General features: G+C 36.4%; 1 protein-coding gene across 1 annotated transcript in view; it reads left to right on the forward strand.

The window, feature by feature from the left end:
* CWC27 (CWC27 spliceosome associated cyclophilin) overlaps positions 1-17,560 on the forward strand; it is a 196,430-nt gene that overhangs the window by 22,309 nt on the left and 156,561 nt on the right. Inside the window, exons 8-10 of the mRNA XM_059175087.1 lie at positions 7,235-7,314; positions 8,513-8,546; positions 9,689-9,843. Coding sequence (XP_059031070.1) covers positions 7,235-7,314; positions 8,513-8,546; positions 9,689-9,843 — 269 coding nt within the window. The remainder of the gene's footprint in view (positions 1-7,234; positions 7,315-8,512; positions 8,547-9,688; positions 9,844-17,560) is intronic.

Genomic DNA, 17,560 nt, shown 5'->3' on the forward strand with positions numbered 1-17,560 from the left:
TCCCTCATAATAGAGGATGGTTTTGATAGGCTAATGTTGGGCATTTAGTAAGCACACTGCTTCTACCCATTGCATTAAGACACTGAATTGAAATGGACATGTGTAAGAAATGTGCTGGTCATGACTTTTCCCTGCTGTCTTCAGTATTCCAGAGTGATATATTTGATACCATGGATTCTCAGCTTCCACCTGTATACTAGTATTCTGAACTCTGGGACACCTGGACAAATATTATTTCTGGCCTCTTATCTGACATTCTTGATTTCCTTTAGGAAAAATCTCTACTTTAGATGTCAAAATTAAATTCATCTTTATATGAAAACTTCCTTTCCCTAGACCTCTTCATTCCGGTACCCTTCTTTAGATGTTAGTGCACTAATCTTGCCTTATTCATGATTTAAATTTCTGCCTTATTAAAATGAAAGATATACTATATGTCATGATTGTCTGGGTATACTTGTAAATGGACAAAACAACAAATGTTAGATCTGGAAATTGCCAGGAGTCCCTTTCACTGATGTTCTCTAAAGATGTCAAGTTCAAGTGCCTTCCCCACAATCCTCCCACTCCTGTTTTTCCTTTTGCTTGGATTAGGTTCTCCTTTATTTGGTTAGTTTTTGTTTTTCCTTTATGATTTAACTCCACTATCAACTCTCGACTACCTCCACCCATCTCTACCCATCTCCTACCCAGGCTAAGTTTAACTTCTTCCCATGGTAATCTGTGGCCATCAAAGCATATGTTAGACTGTAATTATTTTCCTCTGCTACCTGTGTTAAATATTTATGTTATGTCACCTCTATAACAACCACATGCTAGAGATGTTAGTACTCCTATGTAAGGGAAGAAATCAATTCTGAGAAAGGTTAAATCACTTGTGCAAGACCATGTAATTAGGAGGTGGTACAATCAGAATTGCGAACTTAGCTTTCTATAGCTATTTATGTTTCTAATATGATCTTGAATGCTGCGGAAGCTGCTTCCTTTAAGCCCAAGCCGTCTAGAAGACTGGCGGGAAATTAAGCTGGTAGCACAGCATTCTGTGGTGGAAGGCAACTCAGTGCAGTCGGCCCCTTACCCTTTCCTAACTCACATGGAGTCCTGACTATTAGGCTGAGCAGCCTGAGGAAAGCACAAGGGTAGGAGAAGGGAGTTTTTTTGTTAGTTTTTTTGTGAATTAAATTTCTGGTTGAAAGTATGTTTTGCTTACCCTTACTTTGAGATCAACTTTACTAGGAAGTTAGTTTGAATTTTTTCTATTGTAACAACAGTATGTGTTAAATGTTTCAAGCATATGTTACTATGCTGCTTACTATTATACAAAGTAAAACAAAATGTTTAACTTACACTGACTATAGTGAACTTGATAACCCCAAAGCAATCTGTGTTTGCTACAAGGTTGAAATGTGCAAGGATACCACTGCAGATGGTATTGGCTTGTCCTTTATGTTGCCTCAAACCTGAAAAACACTTCAAATAGTGGAAAGACTAAGTAAATTCATTCCTTTTTGCCAAGAAAATTGCAACCTACAGTACATTATCATGTGAGTAGTATAAGCCTAGTATTGTGTCATCGTATTTCTCTCATCTGACTGTACTGTGTGATAAAGTTTTCAAATGTTTGCTTCTGGGGCGCCTGAGTGGCACAGTCAGTTAAGTGGCTGACTTCGGCTCAGGTCATGATCCTGGAGTCTTGGGAATGAGCCCCATGTCAGGCTCCCTATTCAGTGGAGAGTCGGCTTCTCCCTCTGCCTGCTGCTCCCCCTGCTTGTGCTCTTTTACTCTCGCTGTACCTCACATAAATAAATAAAATCTTTAAAAAAAACAGTGTTTGCTTCTGACTCTCAAATCTCTATCTCTAGGCTGGCTTACTTTTCTTTTCTCCAGCTGCCTATTGGCCATCTCTCTATGTTTAAATATCTCACTAGTAACCCAAGTCCTGGCCAAGGCTTAATTCATTATCTTTGTTTCCCAGACTTTTCTGTTTTGTGACTTCGTTTTCTACTCCCTGGTATCAGTATTCTCTAGAGAAGAATTTTAGATCCTGACTTTTTTCTTATTCATTCTCTGCAAAACCAATTTGTTGCACTGTCCTACCAATTTTTCATCCATGACGTATCTCAAATCTATTTTTTCCTTTTAATTTATTTTGTTACTACCCTCATTCAGGTCTTTATTTCTAGCCTTGGCTGTTGCTCTAGTCTACAGACTTGTCTTCCATCTCCTTGCTTTTCTTTCCCTTCCACTCATTACCATCAGAACAGTCTTCCTAAAACCTCATTAAGGTATCACAATTGCAGGGTGCCTGGGTGGCTCAGTGGGTTAAGCCTCTGCCTTCGGCTTGGGTCATGATCTCAGGGTCCTGGGATCGAGGATAATAAAATAATAATAATAATAAAATAAATAATAATAAATAAAATCTTTAAAAAAAAAGATAGCACAGTTGCTTTCTGTTGACTGTAGAAATAAGACTGTGACTCTCCATTACCAACTCGGCCCTTTAGTTAAATACTTCTTAGACCACTTAAAAACCACAGAAATGTCAGATCCAACACTGTTTTAAAAATTAAAAATTAAAACCTTACACCCTCCTCAGACCTATGGAATTAGAATCTCCAAGGGAGGAGCCTGGGAAGCTATACTTTTTTTTTTTTTTTTGGTGGAAGCTATACTTTTAATGAATTCCTTGGAATTCTTAACAGGGAAAGGTAGAAAACACTGTGTTAGCAGATCTGAACTATTTGTTGTTCTGTATATATGTTTTGTGTTTTTCTTTCTGTATGTCTTTTTTCATGTTCTTTTCCCTGCATGAAGTATCCTGTCCCATTCTGGATGTCAAAGTCGTATTTATTTTCAACACATAAAATATCATCTTTTCCAAATGTCTTTTCTTAATCATTCCTTTTTCTTATATAATGTTTGTCTGGCTTGTAATGCTTACATTTTCCTTTTAAAAATATCCATTTTGTTTTATTACACAAGAACCATGACTGTGTTCTCAATGTATACTAAAACATTATGCCCTTTTCTTTCTGCCCTATTAAGTGTGTAGAGTCCTAGGCTGTGAGCTCTCTGTTGGTAAACTGTGCCATCGTTGAGGGGCAGTGTGTTGGAGCAGAAAGACATGGATTTGGGATCATACACACTGATACTGGCTCTTCACTTTCCACTGATACTCTGTGACTTTGTAAAACTTAGGCTCTCTGAGCCTCAACTTTCTTCTTTGTAGCATGAAAATACCAGGAACCATTTAGAGTTGTGAAATAAGGAAGTGGATAGTCATTACTTTGATTCAATATGCAATCTCGGAAAATGGTTTTGAAATTTAAACGTCTTAAGCAGTATACTCTATGTTATAATTTATATTTGATTCTCAGAAAGCTGAAGAATATCAATCTTTGGTATGATTGTGGTTATTAGGCAGAAGGTGCTAAAGCAGTCTAGAAGGTTGGCAAAAAAAAAAACTTTACCAACAGTTTAGCTTTCTGGGGTTGGAAGCCTTAACTCAGCACAATTGCCTGACTGTTCTTCCTGAGCACTCCCACTGGGTCCTGGATAGTAGCTTGAGCAGCATGTAAGAGCACTTGGGTACACGTGTATATCATGATCCCCCAACAACCCATTCTTCTCTACATGTGAATGCATCTTGGCACTTTGTACAGAGTCTTTGGCTCACAGAATTCACCTGTTTTGTCTGTTTATATAGTAAAATGAATAAGTTTAGCTTGAGAAAATAGATCAACGATAAAAAGAAATCATTGAAGTTTATTGGCTTAGAGGAAAGGAAATTTCTCTAGAGGGCATGAGATGAATTTTAGAGTGAATCACAATGGAAGTACAGTTTATTTATTTTCCTTTTGTACTGTTATTCAGACTTTAAGAACCTTCTAATACATTTTACCTTTGGAGTAAAATGAAACCTTGGTAAGAAAAAGGAACACTAGCCTGAATATTGGAAAAGTATGACCAATAGATAAATTTCTTAAAAGTTAGCCTTACTGTTTTAAACACATCTAATAATTAGAACCAAAGTCAAGTAAGTATCTTTTACAAAGACTAAGAACAATTTTCAGTTTCAGGGCTTGTATGAAATTAAATATTTGCAGAGGTCTTAAAAATAATTTGTTTCATTATTCATTTGCTTATCAAGTTTCTTTTTTCAGTGACTCCACAGTATGTTAAGCTTTATTCCAGAACCTGTCTAACATCACAAGTTAATAATTGGTAAAGTCTGAATTGGGGCTTTGCTTTATGTGAAAGGAGAAAGAAGATGGAGTCCCCTCTGGTTTATGGATTACCAGTGTGGGATTACAGACACTACTTCACCCCACTCATTTATTCATAACAAGGTACCTCTCCCACATGGGTTAGCTTTCCTTCCTTATTTATTTCAGTATCTTTCTACTACCTGATAAAATCTCTTTTAGAATAATAGAATTTTATAGCTCAAAGGGATCTAGTCCAACTTCCTTGCTTTATAGATGAGGAAACTGAGACTCTGGTTAAGTGACTTGCCAGACTGACTTAATTTCCTTTTTGATAGGATTGCATGATAGAATGAGGCCGTAATAACATATTTTGAGTTCCAGAGAGTACATTGTCAGAGTCTCTCATCATAGTCTTGTGGACAACATGAGGAAATTTGATCTGGGAGATAGTCTAGTCAGATGGATTTATATCTGATTGAATACTTCTGCCCAAAGAGTGCTTTGTTGTCAACCTTCGCATGATTATTTGAACTAGTCAGTTAAAGTGTAATAGGAGTACATGTAAATTCTATACTTGAGTTTAATGCAATCAGCTGAATAGGTATAAGACTTAATAGCCTGTAAGCTCTAGTTGAATTATTAAGAGTAAGGTCTCTGGAATAAGAAATTTAACATTCTTTGCATTTTGGGTGATCACGTTTATAGCGTTTTGTTCAGTTCAGAACGTATTTAAGAAGGATACTGACAAAAGAGAAAGAAGGAGAGAGAGAAAGGGCAAGAAAGAAAGAAACTGACAAACTAGATGCATTCAGAAGAAGGGAGGATCGTGAGGAGGACGGTGATAAAGCCAAGAACCACTCCACATGGAGAATGCTTGAGGAACTGGATATACTTTGGAGAAATAAAAGCTAAGTAAAAATATGATCCTAGGCTTCAGACATTCAAAAAGTTTTTATGGAAGATCCCTCCTTTCATTTTGCTTCTTAAATGTTAGTTTTATTCAAATGTCTCCACTGGTTTAAAGGTTACTCCTGAGTCTTTGTATATAACTTAAAAACAGATGTCAGAAAATATTTTTCAAGTGAGAGCTTACAATCAGACAAGTAGTTTTCATGAGGCAGGTTAAATGGTAGATTCATTATAAAAGTATCGCAATAGCTAGATTTAAAAATACTGATTAAGTTGTGCCACACTTACAGTGATACACATAGTATTTCTCTCACTGCAAGATATGCCAACATTTTACATCAAATCCCAAGTTATAAGAAGGCTTTTTCCTCACCCCAAAAAAGTTATATTGATAGACAAATACACTGCTTTTGAAAATAAAGTAAGAATATTTTGTCATATTCTTGTTTAGTCCAAGAAATTAAGCTTTCCCAGGAGGTTAGGATTGGTGGGAGAGGAAGTGGCAGACATGGCATGGAGAGTGCCACTAGGCCTTTTGCACAGAGGTTGTAAGAAGTGTTGAACAGTCTTTTATATAAACTGTTTTTGCCTCATTATATTGTATTAAACTTAATCTTTCTAATTGTTTACATTGAAGTAATTTTAAAAAGATGTTAATATATTTATGTTTGTCTCATATTTCTGCTGTAACTAATTACCATAATTTAGTGGCCTGAAGCAAAACAAATTTAATATGTTACAGTCCGGAGGTCAGAAGTCCAAAGCAGGTTTCAATTGGCTCCATATTGGGGTATTGGCGGGGCTGCCTTCCTTCTGGAGGCTCTGGGGAGAATCTCTTCCCTTAACTTTTCCAACTTCTAGAGCTCATTTGCATTCCTTGGTTTGTGGCCCCTTCTTCCATCTTCAAAGCTAACAACAGACCATAGCTTCTTTCTTATGCTTTATCTTTATGAAACAGACTCTCCTGCCTCCCTCTTTTACTTGTAAGGACCTTTGTGAGAACACTGGATATACTCTGACAATCCAGGATAGTCTTCTCATCTCAGAATCCTTAATTTATCTGCAAAGTCCCTTTTGCTATGTAAAGTAACAAAGTTAGAGGTTTTAAGAACTAGGACGCAGACATCTTTAGGGAGCCATTATTGTACCTACCAGTCTCTTTGTATTTAAACTAAGCTCTCTGTAGTTCTAGAAGGTAGGACTAAGATTGGTTGGATGGTTAGAAATTACACATAGATTTTTTTTTTCTCCAATTACAGAGAGAACTGTCCTACTTTAGAAAACATTTGAAAAGGAGTGATTTGTGTGTATGTCTAAGGAAAAGCTCCTTCCAGGTGTTGAAAACACTGGCTGACTAGTTAGCAGTGATGTCAAAAAGATTCCTGCATTGGGTGGGAGACTAGATTAAGTGGCCTATAAGATCTGTTTGTTTCTAAGTTTTTCTGTCTGTGCTTCAGATCAAAGAATGTAATAGGATTCTTCAGAGAAGCAGAATACATGTATACATGTAATTCTGTGCAGTATAGCCTATGTGTTTGAAAAACAATTGTGTGCATTTATTTCAAATTACTCTTGTGAACTATCTTCTAAGTTTTACTATCTGGGTCAAAGAATTAGTTTAGCTGTATGTAAATCATACATACAGCTAAAGCATACCAATCATAATATTTGGAAATAGTAACCAATAAACTTATTTTGAAGGATTTATCACTTTTAGGAAGAAAAAGTATTTTTTAAAAAAGATTTTATTTATTTTATTTGACAGATAGAGATCACAAGCAGACAGAGAGGCAGGCAGAGAGAGAGAGAGGAGGAAGCAGGCTCCCTGCTGAGCAGAGAGCCTGATGCAGGCTCAATCCCAAGACCCTGGGATCATGACCCGATCCGAAGGCAGAGGCTTTAACCCACTGAGCCACCCAGGCACTCCCAAAAAGTATTTTCAATCAGTGTGAGAGTTAGCTTCTTATTTATAAAGCTTTAATTTGTATTGAAAATTTCAGGAACATGTATCTTTTGTTAGCCATATTCTAACAGTACTAGATTTTATGTAAATGTGTTAACTTCTTCTTTTGGAAAACTTATTTCTTCTTATGATTATATCCTACATTTTCCCCTAGAGCATGAAGGGAAAAAGCAAAAGTAGTCATGACTTGCTTAAGGATGATCCCCATCTCAGTTCTGTTCCAGCTGTTGGAAGGTTAGTATGCTACAAGTGTGATCCTAAATGATTCTCTGGCTCAGATATTTTCTTGCTGCCTTTGTAAGAAAAAAGTCAGTTCACTCTCTCTTTTTTAAAAATATTTTTATTTGAGCGAGAGTGTGTGCCATGGGTGTTGGGAGTGCTGGAGGGAGAGGGCGAAGAATCTCAAGCAGACTCCCCACTGAGGGCAGAGCCCAGTGCAGGGCTCAGTCTCACAACCCTGAGATCACAACCTGAGCAAAAATCCAGAGTCAGACACTTAACTGACTAAGCCACCCAGCACCCTGGTCAGTTCTCTTAAGTGCAATTTTTTAAAACTCAGACAAATAACGAAAGCATTTTGGTGATGGAGGTAACAGAGCTTCTAGCATAATGGAGGGAAGCATTCTGGCCCCTTTCATTTCGTCTTGCTATCTATTTCTTCTGGGCTAATTAAAATTAATTGCTTAACTTACATCTTGGTATAGTTTGAATAGGAAACAGTTTGCTTTAAAAGTTTAATGTTTAATTCAGAGTTACTTTGTTAGCTTTTTCCTTAAAGCATTTTTGTGCCAGTTGGTACCATAGGTAAACAGGGCCGAGTTGAAAGGTTATGTGAAGAAGTCACCACATTTTAGACCAATCCATTGAGTAGTTCTTTCTTATACATTTTGGTAGTTATCAGGAAATGTCTCTCTCTGTTGCTTCTCTTGGAGAAGGGAAGATGTCTTCTGTTAAATACAGTTGCACATGATATATTGGGTCAGTGTCTCAAAGGGGATTAAAATGCTATTGCGTTGAGTTTAGCTTGTTTTCAAAAATTCTATGTAAAAAAAATCTTTTCTTAATATCCTTGTATTTGAAGGATTTGGTTTTTTCTGCCAGAGTACATCAAGCTGATGGAAAAAATTGTTCACTGCAGCCCTTTATTTATAAAAACAGCACCGTTAGTTGTTGTTTGCTTTTTTCCCATTAATTCTAGTTAATTTATATGTGTGCTCATAGAGCATTGTTCTTATTCTATTTGTAAAAATGACTGTGTTGTAGAATGTTTCTATTTGTTCTACAATTTCATTCAGAAATTCCTTTGTTGAGGTAGGTCTTTGAACTATTCATCCTAACAAAGTATTTCAAATTTTGAATGATCCTAGAATTTGAATAATTTTAGTAGTTTCACTTTGAGGCTAAAATTTTCCTGTTTTCATTCCTTTTGTAGTGAAAAAGATGATGCAGTAGGAGAGTCAACCAATGTAAGTATTAACTTTAGTATATAGTTTGAACAATTAATAGAAAATTCAAAATGTTTATAAAAATTTAATATTTTTCTTAAAAGGTAGTATATGTTACATTTATAATTATATATTTAAATTTTTGAAAAAATTAAAAATCTGAGAAGTAAATCATTTATTTTGATTGGAATATTTCCTTCCAAGCATATGTGTAGATGTGTATGTATTACCCTACAAAATTGAAATCTTACATGTTTATGAATTGCTAACCTGTTTTTTCTCCCTCTCACTACCTGAATACTCAAAATTCAGATGTCATTGATTTTATTTTATTATGTTAAAAGTTTAAATGTTGATGCATGGGTATCCTACATGGTGTATGGGAAAATGCTTCGATTAGTTATTTATAGTATTCCTTTATATACACAATTCTGAAGATCCTTTTTCAAGACTATGTTGATCTTTCTTTATTAGTTGTATTGGGTATTAAGGCGATAAAAAAAGACTTGAAGGTGATGAGAGGGCAGGCAATGCAGATACATGGAATATGAGTGATTCGAGATAGAAAGAACACCAGCTCTAACTGGTGATTCTTATGATTTTATCCTACATTTTTCCCTAGAAAAATGGTGTTGCTGGCCTGGAGTTGTGGGAAATTATGTCCAGGAGGTATAGAATGTATAGGGTTGTAAGTGAGTTGGGGATCCACTGGAGGATTCTGAGAAGAGGAGTAGGTGGTATAACTAAGATTATAGGAGGAAATCTCAGCTCCTCCACCTCCTGATTCTACTGGAATTAATCTCTAGTTGAGGTCAACTGCCTGCAGAAGCCACATTGCCCACTGGGAAAGAATAGGAATATAGATAGACACAATATCCTGGGTAATACAGAGGGAGTACAGCCCGTGTTGCACAGAAGGGCTATGGGTTAGTGAGCAAACACCCCTTATTTGGGTATCCCATACTTACATAGTTGGCCTAGAGCAGACCCCAGGAGAATTCCCACCTGGAATAGATTCTTCAAGCCCCTACTAATTAAAGACAAAAGAAAACAAAAAACAAAACTGGCCTAGATAGAATGCAATGACGAGAGTCTGAGATGGATCTCTGGAAGTTTAAGGGGAAAAGGGATGCCTGGCAAATATTCCACTTCAATTTCTACAGGATGGAGAATATGAAGGTGCAGAGCATGATGAATATATTGATGGTGATGAGAAGAATCTGATGAGAGAACGAATTGCAAAAAAGTTAAAAAAGGACGCAAATGGAAATGTTAAGTCATCTGGAGAGGGAGACGTGAAGAAATCAGTTAGCCGCAGGTGAGTCAATTACTGTGTGTCTGACAGTTGTCAGTTTGTCTTTTTTAGACTTCACTTTAAATTAGTATGAAGTCCTCTATTCAACTTATTTTTTTAAGCACTATTTTCATAATGTTTGATATGTATGCCATTTGTGTGTTAGCCTATTTGGAGGCCTAAAATAGATCATTTTTAAAGTACTTATAGCAGTGGTCCCCTGAGTCAAATTCTACTTCATTTCTTTCTACTCTCTTCTTTAAAAGCCACTGTAAATTTTCATATGTGGGGTAAACAACATATTAGTTACATGTGGAAGGCCATGAAATGAACAGAGTGTTCTATAGAATAAAAAAAGAAGTCCTCAGATTTAGGTGAGTAAAATTTGTCAAAATTGCTTGTGAAAGTATGTGGGCCTGAAAACATTCCTAAATATCTTTTCAAGTCTGATTCGTACTATATACATCTCCTAATCTCAGTGGTATCATGAAAGAAATGTCAGCAAATGTGTGATGATAGTTGTTGAGTTTTGTGACTCCTGAAATTCAATTTAATTGAAAAGCTCTCCTTTGTGATTCTGTTATTACAGCTGTATGGTATACATTTAAATAATACTGCTTTAACTATCTTATTATTTATTTGAGAGAGAGAGAGAGAGAGAGAGAGAGAGAGAGCATGCCCACAGAGAGAGAGTGAGAGTGAGAAACAGACTCTCTGCTTAACAAGGAGCCTGATGTCGGGCTCCATCCCAGGACTCTGGGATCATGACCTAAGCCAAAGGCAGATGCTTAACCGACTGACTGGGCCACCTCGGTGTCCCTAAATAATATTGCATTATAAAAGGTTTTCAGGGACCTGGATGGCTCTGTCAGTTAGGTATCTCAGAGTCATGACCTCAGGGTCCTGGGATCGAGCGCTTTGTCGGGCTCCCTGCTCAGCAGGGTGTCTTCTTCTCCTTCTCCCTCTCCTTCTGTCCTTCCCACACAACTAGTTCTTTCTCTCTTAAATAAATAAGTAAAATCTTAAAAAAAAAATTTTTTTTGGATTATACACATTTGTTGATAAAATAGATGTAACTACATATAAACAGTATTCTTTTTCTCTATTTCTGTTTTATGTAGAAAAACATTTTAAAAAAGAAAAACTTAAAAATGAAAAACATTTCCATGTTTTCATTGCTTCACTCCCTTAATTTTTTCTTTATGTAACCAGAAAAGTAATTCCCAGAAATTCCCACTGATAGTATAAGCTTCTATATTCAGAAATAGTAATTAAATATAGTAGATTACCTTTGGGCCACTATTGACAATATTTTAGCGCTTATACATCACATCAGCTCAGTAAGTTTAAGTCAGATTACATATACAATCAATATATTTTTTTCTCTCTTTCATTCAAGACATGCATTTTCTGATTGTTAAGAGCTATGAATTTTTTAAAGATTAGGTTTATAATGTGACAAAAATATATTTTCAGTTTTTAAAAAAGATTTATTTATATTTAGAGAGAGAGAAAGAGCACATATATGGGGAGGTGGTGCAGAGGGAAAGGGAGAGTATGAATCTCAAACAGACTCCAAGCTGAGCACGGAGCCTGAGCACAGGCTCTGTCTCAAAACCCTGAGATCATGACCTGAACCAAAACCAAGAGTCAGATGCTCAACCAACTGAGTCACCCAGATGCCCCCATTTTTAGTTTTTAATAGATGAAACAAATAGTTGTTATGTTTAAGTGCTTAATTCCTCAATTCTACTGTCTTATTGGCTTTCATAACAATTTCCAGTACTACACCTGGCTTCCTGCTCTGTGAAATAAGAGTAACTCCTTCCACTTACTCTTTTCTTTTCCCCTCCCTGCCCTTTTGAGACCGATCCTTAGTTTCTTCTCCTCTGCTGCAAAGGGAAAGGAATCTCTCTACCCAAAGTGATTCCACCCTCTTTCCCATCTTTAGTTTTCTCTCTTTACTGGTTCCTTTCCTTCAGCTTACGAATAGACTTAAACCTCTCCCAGCATTCAAGAGTGAAAACAAACAAAACTATTCCATTTTATTTCCTGTTCCCACCTTATTACTTCCTATTTATTTCTAAATATCCAACAGTTAGATTCTCCCTCATCATTCCACTGAAACTACTCTCACTAAGGCCTTCTAATTGGCAAATCTAATGGCTGCTTTGCAATTTTTGTTTTTCTTGGTGTCTCTGCTGTGGAATATTGGGCATTTTTTTATCTCTTGTCTCTTGAAACCCATTTTGTTGCAGAACTTTGCTACTTAAATTGTGATCTAGTAACATTAGTATCACTTGGGAAATATTTAGAAATACTGAGTTTCAGGCCCTGTCCCACACTTGAGGAATCAATCTGCATTTTACAAGAATCCCAGCTGATCTGTATGCATACTAACTTTTGAGAAACACTCTTCTAGAATACCAATTTTTAATTCCCCTGTTACTGGACTAGTTCAAGTTTGTATATCATCTTACCTCCAAGGTCAGCAACTTGGTAGTACCATTTCTGACTCCTTAGGGTGTACATATTACACCTTTCTTTTCTTTTTTTTTTTTAAAGGAGATTTTATTTTATTTTATTTTTAAGATTTTATTTATTTATTTGACACAGAGAGACAGACACAGTGAGAGAGGGAATCCAAGCAGGGGGAGAGGGAGATGGAGAAGCAGTCTTCCTGAGGAGCAGGGAGCCTGATGCGGGACTCGATTCCAGGACCCTGGGATCATGACCCTGAGCCAAAGGCAGACATTTAACACCTGAGTCACCCAGGCGCCCCCATACTACACCTTTTTTTACATGTCTGTGATAGTATGATGTTAGCTTATACCTTTATTTCCTTCCTTATGTACCCTTATTCTGTACTTTTCTTGAAGTTAACTTCTCAAAGGCAGAAAATTGTACCATTTGTTTGTGTTTTTCCACGGTCAAATATCATAGGTACCCAAATATTTGTATAAACAAATGAACAACATCAAAATGATTGAATTTTTCTTTAACAAATCACTTTCACCTCTAGATCTTGTAAGTAACTTGCTTGTATTTATCATATGGGATTTACTGGTTTACCTATCTATCCCTTGCCTAGATTAAATTTCTCCAGAGATTATATCCTTTTTTATCTTTTCTTTTAAAAAAGTTTTTATTTATTTGAGAGAGAGAACGAGCAGGTGAGGGTGAGAGCAACAGGGAGAAGCAGACTCCCCACTGAGCAGCGAGCCTGACGTGGGGCTCAATCCCAGGACCTTGGGATCATGGCCTGAGCTGAAGGCAGACGCTTAACTGACTAAGCCACCCAGGTGCCCTGTGGCCTTTTTATCTTTACATCCTCTGAGTCTAGTATAGTAAGTAGATGGTCCTTAAAGTTTGTATGAATAGATTAATAAATGAATAAATATATCTGTGATGGGGACATTAGAGGAATAGTTTTTCATTCCCAACTTTCTGTTAGATTCCCTGGGGGAATATTCAAAGAAATACTGATAGCTAGGCCCCATCTTCACAGATTCTGAATCATTTGGTCTGAAGGAAAACCTGGACACATCCTCCTCTTTAACTTTTTAGCTTTTAATTAAAGTATATTATACATACAGAATATATTTGTCTTAGCTCTATTTCACAGTGCACATATAATAATTATATAGCTTGCTAAATTTTTACAAACCATATATACTCATACCCATCATCCAGATCAAGAAACAGAAAATTCTATCACCCAGAAATCTCCCTCTTGCCCCATCTCCCTCCCCTCACCCTCTAAGAGTAACTGCTTTTCTAACTTGTAAGAACAGATACTAGTTTAGGGCAACAATACTTTTTAAAATCTCCCCAGATATACTAATGTGCCTCCAGAGTTAAGAACTCTATTCCCCTTTAACCAGAATTAGAGCAGAGATCAATGAGTTAGAAACTAGAGATACAGTAAACACATTAACAAAACTAGAAGCTGGTTCTTTGAAAGAATCAATAAGATTGATAAAACACTGGCCAAACTAATTGAAAAGAAAAGAGAGAGGACTGAAATTAATAAAATTATGAATGAAAGGGGAGAGATCATGAGTAACACCAAGGAAATAGAAACAATATCAGAAATGACTATCAACAGTTATATGCCAGTAAGTTAAGCAACCTAGATGAAATGGATGCATTCCTAGAAACCTATAAACTTCCAAGACTGAAACAGGAAGAAACTGACAATCTGAATAGACCAATATCTAGTAACAAGATTGAAGCAGTGATCAAAAACCTCCCAAAAATCAAGAGCCCAGCACCTGATGGATTTCCTGGGGAATTCTACCAAACATTCAAAGAAGAGATAATACCTATACTCCTGAAGCTATTTCAAAAAAATACAAACAGAAGGAAAACTTCCAGACTCTTTCTATGAAGTCAGCATTACCCTGATCCCCAAACCAGGCAAAGACCCCATCAAAAAGAATTTCAGACCAATATCCCTGATGAATGTGGATGCCAAGATTCTCAGTAAGATACTAGCTGATAGGATCCAACAGTACCTTAAAAAGATTATCCACTATGGGATGCATCCCTGGGATGCAAGGGTGGTTCAAAATTCACAAATCAATCAATGTGATAGAACAAATCAGTAAGCAAAGACAGAAGAACCACATGGTCCTCTCGATTGATTCAGAAAAAGCATTTGACAAAATACAGCATCTGTTCCTGATTAAACTCTTCAGATTATAGGGATAGAGGGAACATTCCTCAACTTCATAAAATCTATCTATGAAAAACCCACAGGGAATATCATTCTCAATGGGGAAAAGCTGACAGCCTTCCCTTTGAGATCAGGAACACCACAAGGATGAACACTCTCACCACTGTTATTCAACATAGTACTAGAAGTCCTAGCAACAGCAATCAGAAAATAAAAAGAAATAAAAGGTATTCTAACTGGCAAAGAAGAAGTCAAACTCTCTCTCTTTGCAGATGACATGATACTTTATATGGAAAACCCAAAAGACTTTACTCCCCCCCCCCAAAAAAAAGACTTTACTCCCAAACTACTAGAACTCATATAGCAGTTCAGTAATGTGGCAGGATACAAAATCAATGCACAGAAATCAGTTGCTTTCTTATACACTAACAATGAAAACACAGAAAGGGAAATTAGAGAATCAACTCCATTTACTATAGCACCAAGAACCATAAGATACCTGGGAATAAACTCAATCAAAGAGGTAAAGGATTTGTACTCAAGGAACTACAGAACACTCATGAAAGAAATTGAAGAAGACACAAAAAGATGGAAAAGCATTCCATGCTCATGAATTGGAAGAGTAAACATTGTTAAAATGTCTATACTGCCTAGAGCAAACTACTTTCAATGCCATCCCAATCAAAATTCCACTGTCCTTTTTCAAAGTGCTGTAACAAACAATACTAAAATTTGTATGGAACCAGAAAAGACCCCGAATTGCTAAGGAAATGTTGAAAAAGAAAAACAAAACTGGGGGCATCATGTTGCCTGATTTCAAGCTATACTACAAAGCTGTGATCACCAAGACAACATGGTACTGACACAAAAACAGAAACATAGACCAGTGAAACAGAGTAGAGAGTCCACTCTGTGGTCAAATAATCTTTGACAAAGCAGGAAAAAAATATACAGTGGAATAAAAGACAGTCTCTTCAATAAATGGTGCTGGGGAAATTGGACGGCTATGTATAGAAGAATGAAACTTGATCATTCTCTTACACCATACACAAAGATAAACTTGAAATAGGTAAAAGACCTCAAAGTAAGGCAGGAATCTGTCATAATCCTAGAGGAGAACATAGGTAATAACCTCTTTGACATTGACCACAGCAACTTCTTTCAAGATATGTCTCCAAAGGCAAAGGAAACAAAAGCGAAAATGAACTTTTGGGACTTGCTCAAGATCAGAAGCTTGAAAACAAAACAAAACAAAGTCAACAAAACAAAGAGGCAACCCATGGAATGGGAGTACATAGTCACAAATGACACTACAGACAAAGGGCTGATATCCAAGATCTATAAAGAACTCCTTAGACTCAACACCCAAAAAACCAGATAATCACATAAAAAATGGGCAGAAGACATGAACAGACATTTCTCCAAAGAAGAACGTACTAACAGACACATGAAAAAATGTTCATCATCATTAGCCATCAGGGAGATTCAAATCAAAACCATATTGAGATACCACCTTACACCAGTTAGATTGGCCAAAATTAACAAGACAGTAAACAGCATGTGTTGGAGAGGATGTGGAGAAAGAGGAACCCTCTTACACTGTTGGTAGGAATGCAAGTTGGGTACAGCCACTTTGGAAAACAGTGTGGAGATTCCTTAAGAAATTAAAAATAGAGCTACCCTATGACCTTGCAATTGCACTAGTAGGTATTTACCCCAAAGATACAAATGTAGTGAAAAGAAGGGCCATATGTACCCCAGTGTTCATAGCAGCAATGGCCATAATCGCCAAATTCTGGAAAGAGTCAAGATGCCCTTGGACAGACAAATGGATAAGGAAGATATGGTTCATATATACAATGGAATATTACGTCTCCATCAGAAAGGATGAATACCCAACTTTTGTATCAACATGGGCGGGACTGGAGGTCATTATGCTGAGTGAAATAAGTTAAGCAGAGAGAGTCAATTATCATACAGTTTCATTTACTTGTGGAGCATAAGGAATAACATGGAGGGCATTAGGAGAAGGAAAGGAAAAGTGAATGGGGTGGGGGGAGACGAACCATGAGAGACTATGGTCTCTGAGAAACAGACTGAGGGTTTTAGAGGGGAGGGCGGTGGGGGTTTGGGTGAGCCTGGTGGTAGGTATTAATGGAGGACACGTATTGCATGGAGCACTGGGTATGGTGCATAAACAATGAATCTTGGAACACTGAAAAAATTAAATTAAATTTAAAAAAAAAGACTACTCCCCACTACACACATACTCCCTTGATTATTTCTGAGGCACAGAATAATGTAAAGGTGGGTTTTTAAAAATCATGCTGTCACTTCAGATAATTTTTGCAGTCTAACAGTGATATAGGACACTTACGTCAACTAAATTTAGTTTTAATCTTTGAAAAACATAAAATGGTCAGCATAGTGGGACTCAAATAATTTTATAAGAACTAAACTATGACACTTGAGTATTTCTGATGTTTTTAAAAGATATGTGCTGCTAAAGACTCAGATCAATGTCTTTCGACTTTTCTGTACATTTAGATCACCGGAGAACATGCTCCACCCCAGACTAAGTCAATCAGAATTTGTGGAATGGGATCATACATTTAAGAAAGCACCCCAGGTTATTCTAATGTGCACTCAAAGTTAATTGTAAGTTTGGGATTATTTGGAGCTTATCTTTTGGAAAATCCTATTTTAAAATTGATTATAAAGAATTATTTTTGCCTGTAGGTGGAGCTCAACTGCTGCGAGTTCATTCTGTAAACCAAATTGAGTTGTCTGCTCAATGTTTTTTAACATCTGTGTATTGATTTATAATAAACGACCAAAGAGTAAAATCAGATGTAACAAGCAGACCAAATAGTTAGAAGTCAATGGTTTGTTGTGATGATTATAATCATTACAGAAATTCAGTTTTTGTGTGATTTCTATCAAATGTAATTATGGTGTGTGTGATTTCTCTTCTAAATTATTTTCATCAAGTTGAAATATAAATTAAAAAAATTACTAACATACCCTCAAATTATAATCATCAAACGTTTGATAAAAATGTTT

Source organism: Mustela lutreola, chromosome 5 (assembly GCF_030435805.1).
Source record: "Mustela lutreola isolate mMusLut2 chromosome 5, mMusLut2.pri, whole genome shotgun sequence".
NCBI lineage: Eukaryota > Metazoa > Chordata > Mammalia > Carnivora > Mustelidae > Mustela > Mustela lutreola.